This window comes from Erithacus rubecula (genome assembly GCF_903797595.1).
Source record: "Erithacus rubecula genome assembly, chromosome: 20".
Taxonomy (NCBI): Eukaryota; Metazoa; Chordata; class Aves; order Passeriformes; family Muscicapidae; genus Erithacus; species Erithacus rubecula.
Window position 1 is genome coordinate 4,970,629 of NC_136672.1, and position 14,050 is coordinate 4,984,678.

At 55.3% G+C, this 14,050-nt stretch overlaps 2 protein-coding genes across 2 annotated transcripts; both read left to right on the plus strand.

Annotated features, from left to right (window-relative positions):
* Positions 1-394: 394 nt before the first annotated feature.
* Positions 395-5,989, plus strand: MRPL38 (mitochondrial ribosomal protein L38). Its single transcript, XM_079323359.1, has 9 exons — positions 395-520; positions 1,476-1,655; positions 2,670-2,798; positions 2,883-3,091; positions 3,413-3,485; positions 4,131-4,176; positions 4,489-4,647; positions 4,995-5,131; positions 5,404-5,989. The coding sequence occupies exons 1-9, from the start codon at positions 454-456 to the stop codon at positions 5,538-5,540; spliced, it is 1,137 nt and encodes a 378-aa protein (XP_079179485.1). The 5' UTR covers positions 395-453; the 3' UTR covers positions 5,541-5,989.
* Positions 5,990-7,470: 1,481 nt separating this feature from the next.
* Positions 7,471-13,938, plus strand: TRIM65 (tripartite motif containing 65). The gene is made up of 6 exons (XM_079323438.1): positions 7,471-8,153; positions 9,441-9,536; positions 9,608-9,838; positions 10,108-10,279; positions 10,615-10,695; positions 11,756-13,938. Exons 1-6 carry the CDS (start codon positions 7,716-7,718, stop codon positions 12,289-12,291), a joined length of 1,554 nt encoding a protein of 517 aa, XP_079179564.1. The 5' UTR covers positions 7,471-7,715; the 3' UTR covers positions 12,292-13,938.
* Positions 13,939-14,050: the final 112 nt, after the last annotated feature.

Below are 14,050 nucleotides of genomic sequence, written 5' to 3' on the forward strand. Positions count from 1 at the left end.
TTGTTTTCCATTCCTTTTTGGAGTTTTCCTTCCTTGCTGCTGGTGAGGATATTGTGCACTTCATGATTTGCTGTGTCTCGGGCAAACAGTGTTTAAACTCTGCCTGACGGCCCTGCAGGGGATTCCCAGGGATTTGAGGGAAGCTGGAACTCTGTACAAACAAGTACAAGAACGGGGCTGGCTTTGTCCTGTACTCAGCCGTGGTGTGAACTGCGCACGGTATGGAGGATGTTTGGGACACTTCCCTCAGTGGGAGCCCGGGGCGAGGGAACAGCTGCGGCTGTAGGGACGTTTCTAATCAGGCTCTAGCAGAGACAGCCCCGCCGCGGGGACCGCCCGAGTCAGGCGGCGCGAGGGGCAGCCCCGTGGTGGGCGGGCCTTCCAGGCCAGGCCTGCGCGGCGCAGCGCCCGTCACGATGGCAACGGGGTCCTTCCCTGAGCGCGGCGCACAACATGGCGGCGCCCTTGCTGAGCGCGGCGCTTCGCGGGGCCCGCGGCGCGCGGAGCTTCGGCACGGCCGGTGAGAGGCGGGAGAACCAGAGGAGCCGCGAAACCCGCCGGGGAAGGGGGAGCGAAGGGGAGGATGCTCTCGGACGGCTGTGTCCCGAGCGCCAGGCTTTATCATTAGTGGTGTCCCCCAGGGTTCAGTACTGGGCTCAGTGTTGTTTAATTTGTTCCCCAGTGACTTGGATGAGGGGTCGGCGCCTCCTCAGCAAGGTCGCTGGTGGCACAGAGCTGGGGGGGGTGGCCGATAGCCCAGAGTGCTGTGAGCCCTTCAGAGGGAGCTGGACAGGCTGGGGAGAAGGGCAGAGAGGAACTGCCCGGAATTCAGCAAAGGCGAGTGTGGGGCCCTTCACCTGCGGAGGAACAGCCCCAGCACAGCACAGGGACTGAGCGCTGGAAAAGCAGCTCTGTGGGGAAGCAGCTCTGGCTCCTGGTGGACAATGAGCTGCCCGTGACCAGCACCGTGCCCGAGGGACAGAAGGGCTCTGGTGTCCCGGGGAGCGTTAGGAGGAGCATTTGCAGCAGGTCAGGGAGTGAAGCTGCCCCTCTGCTCAGCCCTGGCGAGGCCTCCCCTGGAGCAGTGCCCAGTTGTGGGATGAGACAGACACGGAGCTCCTGGAGGGGCCCTGTGGAGAGATGATCTGGGGATGGAGCAGCTCTGTGCTGGGGAGGGCTGAGGGGCTGGGCTGAGAGGAGCCCTCATCCCTGTCTGTCCTGTCTGCAGGAGGGGCAGAGCAGGGCCCAGCAATGGCACCGGGGACACAAAGTGGTGCCCAGGGAACTCCACCTGGACAGATTATCCAGAGGAAACATGGAGTCTCCCTCTCTGGAGATATTCCAGAGCCATCTGGACACAATGCCCTGCCTTGTGCTGGATCCGATCCCTCCGGTCCCTCCCAGCCTCACCCCTCCATGACTCCGTGGGTGTGGGGTGTCTCTGTCGCTCTGACCCTTGCTCTGTGTGCCCTCAGCCGTGCTCTGGAGGCGAGCAGCCCCTCTGGGGCCCATGCCCAACGAGGATGTGGCCGTAGGGAGCGCGGAGGCGCCGCAGAGGTACCGCAGCTTCAGGCGCTATTTGCGGCAGGCGCAGCTGGAGAGCCGCAGGCAGCCCTGGTGGAACACCTACCACAAACACACCAACCCCCCTGCAGGTACCCTGGGGGCAGCAGCACAGCCCCAAACCACCCTGCGAGCTGCTTTGGCACAGGCTCAGCCCTTGCCTGTGTGTGGGAGTTCTTTGCTGGGGCACGGTGGTCAGGACAGACTTAGGTGCTCTCTAAATTCTGCTCTTGAAATTTGCAGGTTATTACAAAGGGTGTGGGTGAAAGGGCTCAGCTGGGAGCTGCCAGACACAGCTCTGAGCAGGACTGAGAAAGAGAGAGAGGGGGTAGAAGTTCTAAGAGATAAGAGAGGGGAATAGTGTAAGAGGTAAGACAGAGAGAGAAGAGGACGATGTAAGGGAGAGATTTTCCCATTTACAACACAATATTTGAATATTTTAATTTCCACTAACCAGTCTAATACAAGATACAAATTCTCTAGCATTTACATGCAACCTATAGGAATCACTATAATATTATCATGTTTTACTGCTTTCTTATCTCTAAACCTTATCTCAAACCTTTCCTGTCATACTTGGGGAGAATGTCTGCTAGCTTTTTTGGTATTTGTAGTATTTGGCATTATCTAAACAAAGGAAAAGGCCTTCAAGCATTCACATTGTTGCTCTCAGCCACACAGTCGAAGACTGCTATCATTTCTATCTCACCTATGGTTTCAAAATCTTATGCTAAGCTCTCATATTTATAAGGTTTTCCTGATTCATCCTTCCCAATACAAGTGTGTGCAAGTGTGCAGAGTGAAGATGTCTCCAGGGAAAAGGGGTGACATTTTTCCAGAGGGAGGGAGGGAGGCAGGACCTGCCAAAAGACATGGAGCAAATAAGTGATTCCTTGGAGCCCCTGTAGTGCCACAGAGAGCAGACAAGGTGTCCTTGTCCATGGCAGGGGTGTGGAGTGGATGGTTTTCAATGCCCCTCCCAACCCAAACCCTTCTGTGATCCTCATCTCTGGCAGTCTCTGTCTCACAGATGTTTCACAGGGGTTTGTGTTTAGGTGGTTTGGGTCCTCATGTTTCCCCTCCTCTGTTTTCACCCCTCCCTGAAGAGCCCCAGACAGACATTGGGCTGCCACATGAGAGGCTGTCACGGGCTGAGGAGCTCAAGGAAAGGAAGAGGATCCTGAGGGAGAACCGCCAGAATGCTGAGATGGAACGAGCGGCACGGCTCCGGACTGGTCAGTGCCCCAGCACCTCCCTCCCTGCTCCAGCTGCTCTGGGTGCCCAGCTGCTGCCTCTGCATCCTCCCTCTCTCCCTGCAGTGCTCATTCCCCTCGAGGATGTCAGGGCTGAGTGGGAGAGGACCAGTGGCCCGTTCCACAAGCAGCGCGTGGCCAAGCACTGCGGGGTGTTCCGGGACCTGTTCAGGGGGGCCACCTTCACCCCCTGGGTGGCCCTCAGGGTGCAGTACAGCCAGGAGGATGAGCACCTCGTGCCAGTCTACTATGGGAACATGGTGACTCCATCAGAGGTATGTGAGGGGAGCTGGGAACAGCCTGGAGCCCCTGGGAAGCCCCTTTGTGCCAGGTGCTCCCAACCAGCATGGTTCATTCCAGGGGATGCCTTTCACTCCTCTGTGCTGAAGGAAGCATTTTAAGGATGTGATGGGGACAAAGATTGTCCCTATCTTGTCTGTCAGGAAGCTGATGGTTATTTATGCCTTGGGGCTCTCCAGGTGGCTTCCTCAGTGACCTGCCAGTGTCTAGTCTATGTATGTCCAAGCCTTGCCTAGACACAGTTCATGGAAGCTGTTCTGTGAGTGATTTAAATTTTCTTTATGTTGCTCTTTTAGGCTTCCAGTGCCCCTGCAGTGTCGTACGAGGCAGACAAAGGCTCCCTCTGGACTCTGTTACTCACAAATCCAGGTGAGCAGCAAGTTCTTTAAAGGAACATGTTTAAACTCAGCTTTAGGTTAATTCCTGATTCTTTTGACTGCACAGAGATGATGAACACTGAAGGGGTTCAAGGCCAGATTAGAGCAGCCTGGTCAAGTGGAAGATGTTCTTGCCTATGGCAGGAGGTGGGATAACCTTAAAGGTCCCTTCCAGCCCAAAGCATTCTGTGATTCTGTGATGTTATATCTGTTAGATTGGGACATATTACATGTGGATGAAAGATTGTAGCCTCCCCAGATCTCTAGCAGATGAAAGATGGGACAGTGACAGAACAGGACCTGTGCTACACTATAGAGGAAACAATTTCCTGATTCCTGTCTTGTTTAACCTCCAAACTCCTCAGCTTTGCTGCCAGCTGTACTGAAATTGTTGACCCTGAGAGACCAAGGCACAGTTAAGGGATGCAACTGTCCAAGATTTCAAGAATCTTGGAGTTAGATCTGCAGAGTTCTTTGCTCCTCATTTTAAACTCACTCCTATGGGAATTAGTTCCTTTTCTGCTGGGGAAGGAATGCTGGGAGGTCTTGAGCTGCTCCCTCTGGTCTGGGCATTCTCACTTTGGGGTCGATGCTCCAGGGTGTCCCTAAGTCACTTTTCTGTGTTGTGTGTTGGCAGATGGACATTTGAGGGATGCAGACTCAGAGTACCTCCACTGGCTGGTGTGAGTACATCAGAGCCATGTGCTCTGTGCTTGTGGACTGGGCAGAAACTCCTCCAACAGCTCTTTCCTGGTGCTCCTGCCATTAGCTCATTTAGCCCTGTGTTCTGGGTCCTGCTAAGGATGCAGGAGTTCCAGACCTTGCTGCTGTTCAGCACTCCAATCACTGGGTGGGATTTTTCCTGTGGTGAAAGCAATCTCTACTACCTGTTCCCTTATAAATGGAGCAGAAATCCCATCACAGCATGGCAGAGCGATTTGCACTCCTGGATAAATCTGCTGAAGGGAAATGAATGTAAATCTGTTTGTGTTCAGGACCAACATCCCAGGCAGTGACATCAAGGCTGGTAAGGAGATGTGCCACTACCTGCCCCCCTTCCCTGCCATGGGGACAGGCTACCACCGCTTCATCTTCCTGCTCTTCAAGCAGCACGGCCCCATCGACTTCAGCCAGGACGCTCGGCCAGCACCGTGGTAATTCCTCTGCCCACGTGCTGGGCTTGGCTGCTGCTGCCTGTGGGGTTCATGGACCTGCCACTGCAGTAGAGGAGCAGCTCCTGTCACTCTACAGAGTTCTGCAGGGCTGCTTTGGGTTTGTGTGTCCTCTGCAGCCACAATCCCAGCACTGCAGAGTTCTGTTGTTACAGAACAGGCTGTTAGAGAGTGGTTTGTCCTGCCCAGAAATGTGCACAGAGCTGGAGACACTGGGGGATTTCCTTTTAGTGGCTTTTTTTTCCACCTCTTGCATATGCTCTGGGGTGATGTGGAGCAGGGTACTGCTGCAAGGAGAGGTTCACCTGGTACTTGTCTCTTGTTTCCAGCTACAGCCTGAAGATGAGAACCTTTAGCACATTTGACTTCTACAGAAAGCATAAGGATGCCTTGACCCCAGCAGGACTGGCATTTTTCCAGTGTCAGTGGGACAGCTCTGTCACTTCCACCTTCCATCAGCTGCTCAGTAAGGAATGGGGATGTTGAGGGGGGTCTGTGGGTGGGACATGACCCTGTGGCTGCTCTTGGTCTTGGCACTTGTCCAGGATCAGCACAGACTAAACCCTTCCTGAGCCATTCTCCTCCAAACAGCAGCCTGAAGGAACAACCCCTAATCCTTGGGCGAGGATTTTAAAACAGCTCCAAGGGCGTGTTTGAGCAGCCCTGGTTGTGTGTGGGTGAAGGGGGGTGTGGGGTTCAGATGAGAGCCCTGCTGCTGACCCTGGCCCCCCTTTGCAGACATGAGGGAGCCCGTGTTCGAGTTCGTGCGGCCGCCCCCCTACCACCCTCCCCAGGTGAAGTTCCCTCGCCACCAGCCCCTCAGGTACCTGGACAGGTACCGGGACACACAGGAGCCCACCTATGGCATCTACTAGCAGCTGTCCCTCTGTGTCCATGGGATGCTGGCTCCTGGATTTCCTGTGCTCCCCTCAGTGCCTCAGGAGGGAAGTGATGAAGTCTCAGCCCCTCAGCTCCCAGTTTCCTTGTGCTGGGAGCTGGTGTTGGGTGCTCACAGGGCTGGCAGCTGTGTGGTCAAGAGGCTGCTTAACAAGAACATTCAAAGTGAATCCATGGCCAGGCTGAAACCTTGCTCCTGATTCTGCAGCAGAGCTGAGCAGTGGCTGGCAGGTTGCATCTCCCCAGAGATGCTCTGCTTTGGTTTCCTACAAGGATCACAGTTCTCCTTTTGCCTGTTTATGGAACAAGCAGAGCCAGGCCAGCCTGGATTTTTCTCCTCTCACAGTGCTGCGGTTCAGGACTGTGTCAGATTTCCTTTGTGCAGTCCTCCTGGAGAGATGAGTCTGATTAAACACTCTCTGAGCAATGCTGGCAGAGTTGTCTTTATTGGGAAGAGCCTGTTACCCTGGCCAGATGGCACAGAGCTGGGGAGCTCAGCAGGGTGCAGGGGAGATGGGCAGCCCTTCTGCTGGCCAGTCACTTCCCTTGGATGTTGTAGTTTGGGAAGAGTGTGGCTACACAGGTGGTAAACCTGCACAAGACTGGTGTTTGTGGAGGTGGCTCCAGCTACCCAAGCACATGGACCTCAGTCTCCTTCCCCTCTTCCTGGACAGGACATGCCTGATGTGAGCAGGTGGAGCAGAAGCAGAGCTGCTGCTGCTGCTGGTCCTGTTCCCAAGCCTTGGAGAGCCTCTGTTTTCTGCTGTGCTCCACTGTGCATCTCCTGTTCACATTGACCCCCAAACACCAACATGTTCCTGCTGGTACAGCTGCCTGTTCCCAGTGACTTTTTCTGAGGTTCCTTCTACTAGGAAATTGGAGTCTTCAGCAAACAGCTGAGATTGGGCTGAAGTGCCCCCCTGCTGCCTGTGCTCAGGGCTGTTACCAGTTACTCCAGAGCTTCCTGAATTCCCCTCCCACCCTGAAGGGTTCTGGGGTCTGGTTTAAACTGGGGTGAGTGCACTGGGGAGGTGCCCATGGTGGGAACACAGGTTCCAGGCAGACACACAGGTCATGCTATGCCTCTCTGGGCTTTAAATATTAAATCAGAATTGATAGATGCAACCCAAAGGAATGTTTTGGACCTGAAGCTTGCTGGGACATGCAGGGAGTTGTGACATATCCCAAGTCCTCTCCTGTGGTTGGGGGTGGTTCTGAGCCTGCCTGTGGTATGGAAGATGGTCTGGACAATCCTCCAGAGGCCTCCTTGCTTGCCCTCACCTCTGCAGGTGCCAGGGAAGCTGCTCGTGAGGGGAGGCTGCAGAGCTGCTGAAAAACAAGGCTGTCCCAGCAGCCTGGGAACGTGTGCAAGATAGCACATGGGCTTGGTTCAGAGATAAGGCTTGGGCTGGGAAAACTGAACTATGTGACAATGAGGTGAAGGTTTGCAGTGCACAGGCCTCTGGGCAGGAGACTCCACCTGTCACCTGAGCAGGGACAGGTGGCCCAGGTGCCATCTTTATTGCATTTCAGGGTGCTGATGTGCACAGGTGTTGCAAGGAAGTTCTCAGGAATGGGTGTGGTGGGTGTGCATGGGGACATGGCAAACAGCAGGAGCTGTGGTTTAAAAGATGCAAAGGCAGAACATGGTGCTGGCATGTGTCACATGGAGGTGACATGGGGCTGCAGCAGCAGTGGGTGCCTCTCTCTGCTGCTTCCCAGGCAGGAGCTTTGTACAGAGGGGAGCTCTGTGCCGGGGGGCTGCCGTGCTCAGCTCAGGGATCCAGCCCTGGCAGAGCTGAGGATCCCTGGACTTTCCCTCAAAGGGCAATAGAGGAGTGAAAATCCAATTGTCCATGCAAATACACATTACTCTGATCCCTGTCTGCCTCCCGCGCGTCTCCTGTGCTGTCACTCAGCTTTCCATCCGCTCCGGAGTGTCCCACTGTGCTTCACAGCCCTCCCTCTGCACGGGGGGAAGCTCCAGCCCTCGGGCACAGCCGCCCTGACGAGGGGACAGCCACCGGGTGTCACTTCAGGAGCGCGTCTGGCCGGGAGCCCTGCCCCGCCTCTGGGCACAGCGGCACCGCCTCCTCTTCCTCTGCGCTCCTCAGTTTCTATTTCCCCGGCTTCCCTGCCCATCTCGGCGCAGCATGGCATCGCCCATCTCGCAGAAGCTGGAGGAGAAGCTGGTGTGCTCCATCTGCCTGGAGCTGTTCCGGGTGCCCGTCACTTTGCCCTGCGGCCACAACTTCTGCAAGCGCTGCATCAGCAACCACTGGGAGAAGCAAAAGCAGGCGGCGGCCGGGAGCTGCACCTGCCCCGAGTGCCGCAGGGGCTTCGGGCCGTGCCCGCAGCTGGAGAAGAATGTCATCCTGGACAGCGTGGTGGAGCTGGCTCGGGACAGCGACGCGCGGGGCTCGGCCGCGGGCCGGGGCGCGGCGGCCCCGGGCGAGCTGTGCCGGCAGCACGGGCGGCCGCTGGAGCTGTACTGCCAGGACGAGCGGCGCTGCATCTGCTGCATCTGCACCGTGCGGGACTGCCAGCGCCACCGGCGGGTGCTCTTCGAGGAGGAACGGGCCGCAAAGCAGGTGCGTGGATGAGCTTCTCGCACCTCCAGTGCTCTATGGCGCCTACTCAGTGTTCTTAGGCTCCTACTTCATCGGGTTACCTTAAATAAGCAAGCAGCTGATAGTTAGAAAGGTTATTTATTGCAAAGCACATGTTATTACCAAGCACATCAGTCTCAACAGGCAATAGGAAAAGGCAATGGCAAATGCAGTGGCAATAAACAAATGGCTAGAAACCAGAATGGATAAAAGCAACAACTCTCCCCAATACAAACTCTTATATAGGATTTTTCCAACAAGCTAAGATGCAAACTCAGACCACCACTCCTTAACCTATTAGAATTCTAGTTTCTTAGCACACCAGGTTATGTATAGAGCTATGCATACAACCTATCTTGTTCTATCTGAAAAATATCAGCAATATTCTTACTATAGCTCTATTATGTCTATCCTGTCTACAACTGTGGTCCTGGAGCCTCCACTGAAGATATCAGTATGTTTCAACCTTCACTAGAACTCGCTCTGCTACTCTGGCATTTGGAACCTTTCACTTACTAAAAACATTAGAACTCACCCTAAAATTACTGACTTTCTGCTACTTAAATGTCTACTTTATGTGTGAGAAGCTTAATATACTTCAATCCATCCAAAAGCTTTAATTCAAACCCTGCACTCTGATTTCTCTCTGAATTCTTCAGAGAGACCCCTGACTCACTGACTCCAACAGGTGACAGGGCTGGGGCGATGGGAGAACAGGGGATGTTGTGACAGCTCAGGCACACACCACATCCACTTCACTGCCCCGTGTCCTGCTGCAGGGATGTGATGTCCCTGTGTGTGCCAGACTGCCCAGCCTCAGCTGGACGTGGGGCTGGCCAGGGAGATGTCACCAGTGCCCAGCTGCTCCCTGGTGTTGTCAGGAGCAGCAGCGAGCTGGGGAAATCCAGCAAGAGGAATGGTGCCATATGTGTTTGTTACCCTCTGATCTAGAGGCAACAGCTAAAAAAAGGGTGAAAGGCAGCACAAAACATCACTTCTGTTAACACTCTGTGTTATCCTGACACAGAGTCCCCTTCCCAAGCTGCCTCCTTCCTTGTTAGCCTTGTCCCACAGCACTGACAGGGTCCTGGGGGCTGGGTGGGCAGCATTGGGCTGTTCACAGGATGTGCAACAGGACACGACTGGGAGAAATGACTGGATACAAAACTCAATGCTCTGGGCTACTTGGGGGTGTTAGTCATAGGTTGAACTCGATGATCTTGGAGGTCTTTTTCCAACGATAATCTGTGTTGGTGCCTCCCTTCACAGGCCTTTTTGAAAGAATCCCTGGAAAAAGCCCAGGAGGAATCAGAGAGGATTGAGCTGGCAATGAAGGATCTGGAGTTGCAAACACTGAGCATCGAGGTAACACTGCAGCCTCCCTGTGCTGGCCTGTGGGTGGGAGCATGCTGGTTCTCATGGCTCTTCCTGCCCAGGACTGCTCTGAGCTCAAAGCTGGGATTCAGAGCAAATTCACCCACCTGAGGACAGCTCTGGAGGATCTCCAGCATCAGACAATGGCCAGGATTGAGCAAGAGAAGGGGGCAGCACTGGAGCGTGTGGACAAGAACTGGAACCTGTGTAAGGATCGCCTGGATGTGCTTGGCCAGCACAGGGAGAGGGCTCAGAGCCTGCTGGCCTGCCCTGACCACAGGACCTTCCTCCAGGTACCACTCTGCACTGTGTCCTTGTGTTTGCTTGTACCCTTTAGATGACAGCAGAATCGTGTTCAGCCCATTCCCACTGGGAATGCATCCTCAGTCTGGCTCAGGGGTGTGATGGGGCTACAGGGAAGAGCTGGTTTTGGGGGTCCCTGTAAAGCTGTGTGGGCAATGCTGGGATGCCCCTGTTGCCCACTGAGGAGATATGGTGAGTGCAAATGGGTTTGCACAGTCCTGCCCAGGCTGGTGCATGGTGTCTGTGTGTCTGTCTGCAGGAGTTCCCCCTGCTCCCACCTCTGGAGAGCCCAGAGGCGCTGGTGCCCATGGAGTTTGATGTGGCTGCTGTGATCAAGCCCATCTCTGAGATCCTCACCAGCATCTCCAGGCTCCTGCTGGAGGACCTGCCTGGCTCTGTGGCCCCCAAAGCCCCAGACCCTGCTGGCCAAGGTAACCCTCCTGCTCTCAGGGGTACTTTGAAGGGCTCTGAGTCATCCTGAAGATGAGCCTGGCCTGTGTCACTGCTGGGGACACAGCTAACTGGGCACGGGGTTTGGGATGGGACACATTTACTGTTCAGCAGATACAGTGGGATGAGCTGGGTGGCCTCCCTGTGGCCCCTCCTTGCTGGCAATGCTGAACCATGGTGGCACGTGCCTGCTCCTAGGTTTGGATACAATGGAGTTCCTCCTACTTCTCGTGCTTCTCTTCTTCTTCCCATGAAGCCAGGAAGAAAGAAGTTTTTGGGTGGCATTACTCAAAATGCCTGTTCCCATCCTCCACAGGCCCAGTGCATCCCCAGGAGCTGGTGGTGAAGGCTGGGGCTCCTCTCCCCAGGTGCCAGCTCCGAGCTGAGCTTCTGAAGGGTAAGGAGCACAGGGGGCCTGGAGGGACAGCAGCTCCCTGGGGTCCCCAGCAGGAAGAGATGTCACCAAGCTGGGCTCCTTCCTGGGAGGAGGGTGGTTGTGGCTGCAGGGACAGGGGCTCCTTCCAATGTGTCTCCCTAAATGCAGAGAAGGGTGGATGTTGGGATGGGAAAGGACTCATTAGGGGGATTAGCAGCAGCAGGAATTGCTTTCCCATGGAACTGAGGCTGTCTGATGCTGGATCAGTCACTGCCCTGCGTGGCATAGCCCCAGTCCAGAGCCCTGCCTGCAGCCATTGCTCTCTGTCCAGGGATATGGCCTGAGCATTCCTATATACAGTCCTCCATGTCCCCTTTCCTTCACAGGCCCATCCCTCTCCTGCTTTTAGGAAACTCCTCTGTGCTCCTCTTCCCATCTCCTCCCTGTTGGGAAGAGGGTTGGTCATGTCACTTTTGCCAAGGAGGCAGTTGCTGCCTATGGGACCTGTAGGAAATCCCTCCATCAGGCCCCACAGAACATTCTTAGGGTTATTAGTGGGAACCCCATGTTATTTATGGGCAGCAGGCAGGAGCCCAGCCAGCTGCCAGGCCCAGGTGTTGGGGAGGAAGGTGGGGTGCTGGTAGCCAGTGAATGCCCATGGCAGGAGATGTCACAGCCTATGCAGAGGAGAGTAACTCCCTGCAATACCATATTTGCTCACTTAACACCTGGCTTTCTCCCACTCTCCCAACCCACACTGGTAATTTTGCTCTTAAAACCAAACAACTCCTGCCAAAATGGCCACAGAGATACTGTAGTCACAATGGCCACTTGTTGGTTGTGAGCTGGGTTGTGCAAGAACTGTGCAAAGCATCGTGTCTAATGCCTCAACAGCTATTTCTGGCCTTTTCCATTCCCTCTAGGGCAGGTATTGCATCCTCCCCTCTCCCTTCCCTCTCCAAACAACCAACCTGTTCCCCTCCATTTCGGGAGCCAGCCCTACAGAATTGAGGGCATAAAGGGAGGGCATAAATGTCAGATGACTCATTTCAGCCCCGTCCATGCCCATCGCTCTCCCCAGACCACTGCAACCTGACCTTCGATCCCCAGACAGCCAACAAGTACCTGCAGCTGTGCAGAGGAGGCCGGACAGCCAAGCACAGTGCCAGTGCTGTCCCTGGGCAGGAGCAGGGCCCTCGCTTCCAGCCCTGGCAGGTGCTGTGCACGCAGAGCTACGGCCCTGGCCACCACTACTGGGAGGTGAAGATCTCCAGCCACTCTGTCATCCTGGGGGTCACCTACCAGGGGCTGCCCCGGGAGCAGCAACAGGGCCACAGGTTCAACATTGGGCTGGATGGGGGCTCCTGGGGGCTGCAGGTGAGGGAGGATTGTTACCTGGCCTGGCACAAGGGCCGGGCTGAGAAAATCCAGGAGCAGCTCTACAAGAACCTGGGGGTCAGCCTGGACTATGGCAAGGGTCTCCTCTCCTTCTATGGCCTCGGGGAGAGGACAAAGCTCATCCACTCCTTCCATGGTGTCTTCACTGAGCCCCTGTACCCCGTGTTTTGGCTGTGTGAGGGGAGAGTGGTGACACTGTGCCACCACACGGAGCCATAGCCAGGCTGGTGCAGCTGCAGCTGAGGCTGTCATGGTACAGTGGGAGCTCAGTGCTGAGCAGGTGTGGAGTGCAGTGTTTTAACAAGAGCTGGTGGGGACAGACATGTAAATTAACCTGTTTGATTTGCATGTGCAAGTATCACTAGGGACACATGGCAGGGCTGGAGCTCACCGTGGGTGTCCCTGTCCCTGCAGACAGAGCAAGGGAAGGGGAAATAAGGAGGGTGAAAAAATGACATTGTCCTCTTTCTTCCATCCTTGCCAAACTTCCCAAACTTGGGGAAGGTTTGGGATGAGGGGGACCCCAGAGGAAGGTGCTGCTGCCACAGAGTGCTCTGAAACAATCTGGAGTAACCTCTGTGCTCAGTCTCACATGCAGGCAGGTCCTGCTTCCCTCAGCCCCTTCTTGGTTTCCTCATGCCAGTCTCAGGTTGGGCAGAGCATCTTCTCAGGGTTTACACTGCAACTCTGTACAATGCTGCTTTTCCCAATAAAGCTTTATTTTCTTGCTGGTTTGACCTTGCTGTTGTTGGGAGATGTGAGCAGCACTGGGGGTGGGGGGGAGCTGGGTACCCCTTTTCTCACAGCCATCCCTGCAGGGCTCCATCCTGTCCCTCTGTGTCCCCATGGGGCCTATGACCAACCCCTGAAGTGACAGCTGGCAGCAGAGACAGAAGGTGCTTTATTTACTGCAGCCCTGTGATAAGGAAACCTGGTTTCCTACTGCTCTGCTCCAAAGTTGATTTGTCACAGAAGAAAATCTAAAGTTTTCATTGATGTTTTTTCAAAAGCGAGACCACAAGTCCAATGTTTCCTCTGGCTCCTGTGGGAGTGCTGGTGAGGATTAATGGGGTGAAACTGGGCACTGGGTTCAAAGGTGCTGGGGATGTGAATGCCTGGGGAGTGAATCACATTTTTCCCTTTGGGGACAAAAGGCTTAAAAGGATCAATCCCCTTCTTCAAGAACAGATGTTATTTGTCTTGTGCTTCCTGCTTCTCTCGACACCTCCCTGCTCCTCCCAGCCCTGTCCTTGGGTCAGGCCTTGGGCCAGCATGCACCTGGGAACTTATCCAAGTCAAAAAATTGCCTGTGTATCCTGCACAGAAGAGGTCCAGAGATCTCATGAGTAAGATCTTCACTCTAGAAGCCATCCCTCTCTGGTGCCTGTCCAACACCAGAGGAAAAGGGGACAGTGGCTGAGCCAGCACTGCAGCCCTTTTTGGCCATGGGGAGGGCTGATGTAGGTCCATGGACACGAGGGCTGGCAGGAAAGCACCTGCACCTGTGCACTGGGGGGCTCAGGACCTTCCATGTGGCCCCAGGGTGCGGAGCAGCAGGTCCTAAAGGCAGAAGGAATGCCCAAGGGGAGCAGCAGATGCTTGGGAGGGGGGTTGGAATGGCTGGCACCAGCTTCCCCGGATGGGAGATTTGGGTAAGGTCAGCAGCTTCCTTTGGGAGCAGTAGAACGCTGGGGAGAGTCCAGATCCCAGTGGGGCAGATCCTTTAGGAGGTGGCAGACCCTGGGTGGGGCGCAGGGTGACATCCCCAGGGGCTGATGCCAGGCAGAGGCACCAGATGGGAGCAGATCCCATTTGGGGTGAGACCCTTCCCAGGAGGGCGGGTGCCCCGGGACCAGGTGCCGAGGTTGATGCTGTGGCTCAGTGCCCCCAGCACCAAATTTCGCTGAATATCGAGACGCTAGTTCCAGGTTTGTAACGGCGGGGAGCGGAGCGGCGGCGGCGGGAGGCGGAGCGGGCG

Excerpts from the sequence above, each read along its gene's own strand:
- MRPL38 (XM_079323359.1), top strand. The coding sequence starts at position 454 with ATGGCGGCGCCCTTGCTGAGCGCGGCGCTTCGCGGGGCCCGCGGCGCG. Across the intron at positions 4,177-4,488 it reads GAGTACCTCCACTGGCTGGT|GACCAACATCCCAGGCAGTG; the intron begins GTGAGTACATCA and ends GTTTGTGTTCAG. Across the intron at positions 5,132-5,403 it reads CACCTTCCATCAGCTGCTCA|ACATGAGGGAGCCCGTGTTC; the intron begins GTAAGGAATGGG and ends CCCCCTTTGCAG.
- TRIM65 (XM_079323438.1), top strand. The coding sequence starts at position 7,716 with ATGGCATCGCCCATCTCGCAGAAGCTGGAGGAGAAGCTGGTGTGCTCC. Across the intron at positions 8,154-9,440 it reads AGGAACGGGCCGCAAAGCAG|GCCTTTTTGAAAGAATCCCT; the intron begins GTGCGTGGATGA and ends CTCCCTTCACAG. Across the intron at positions 9,537-9,607 it reads TGCAAACACTGAGCATCGAG|GACTGCTCTGAGCTCAAAGC; the intron begins GTAACACTGCAG and ends CTTCCTGCCCAG.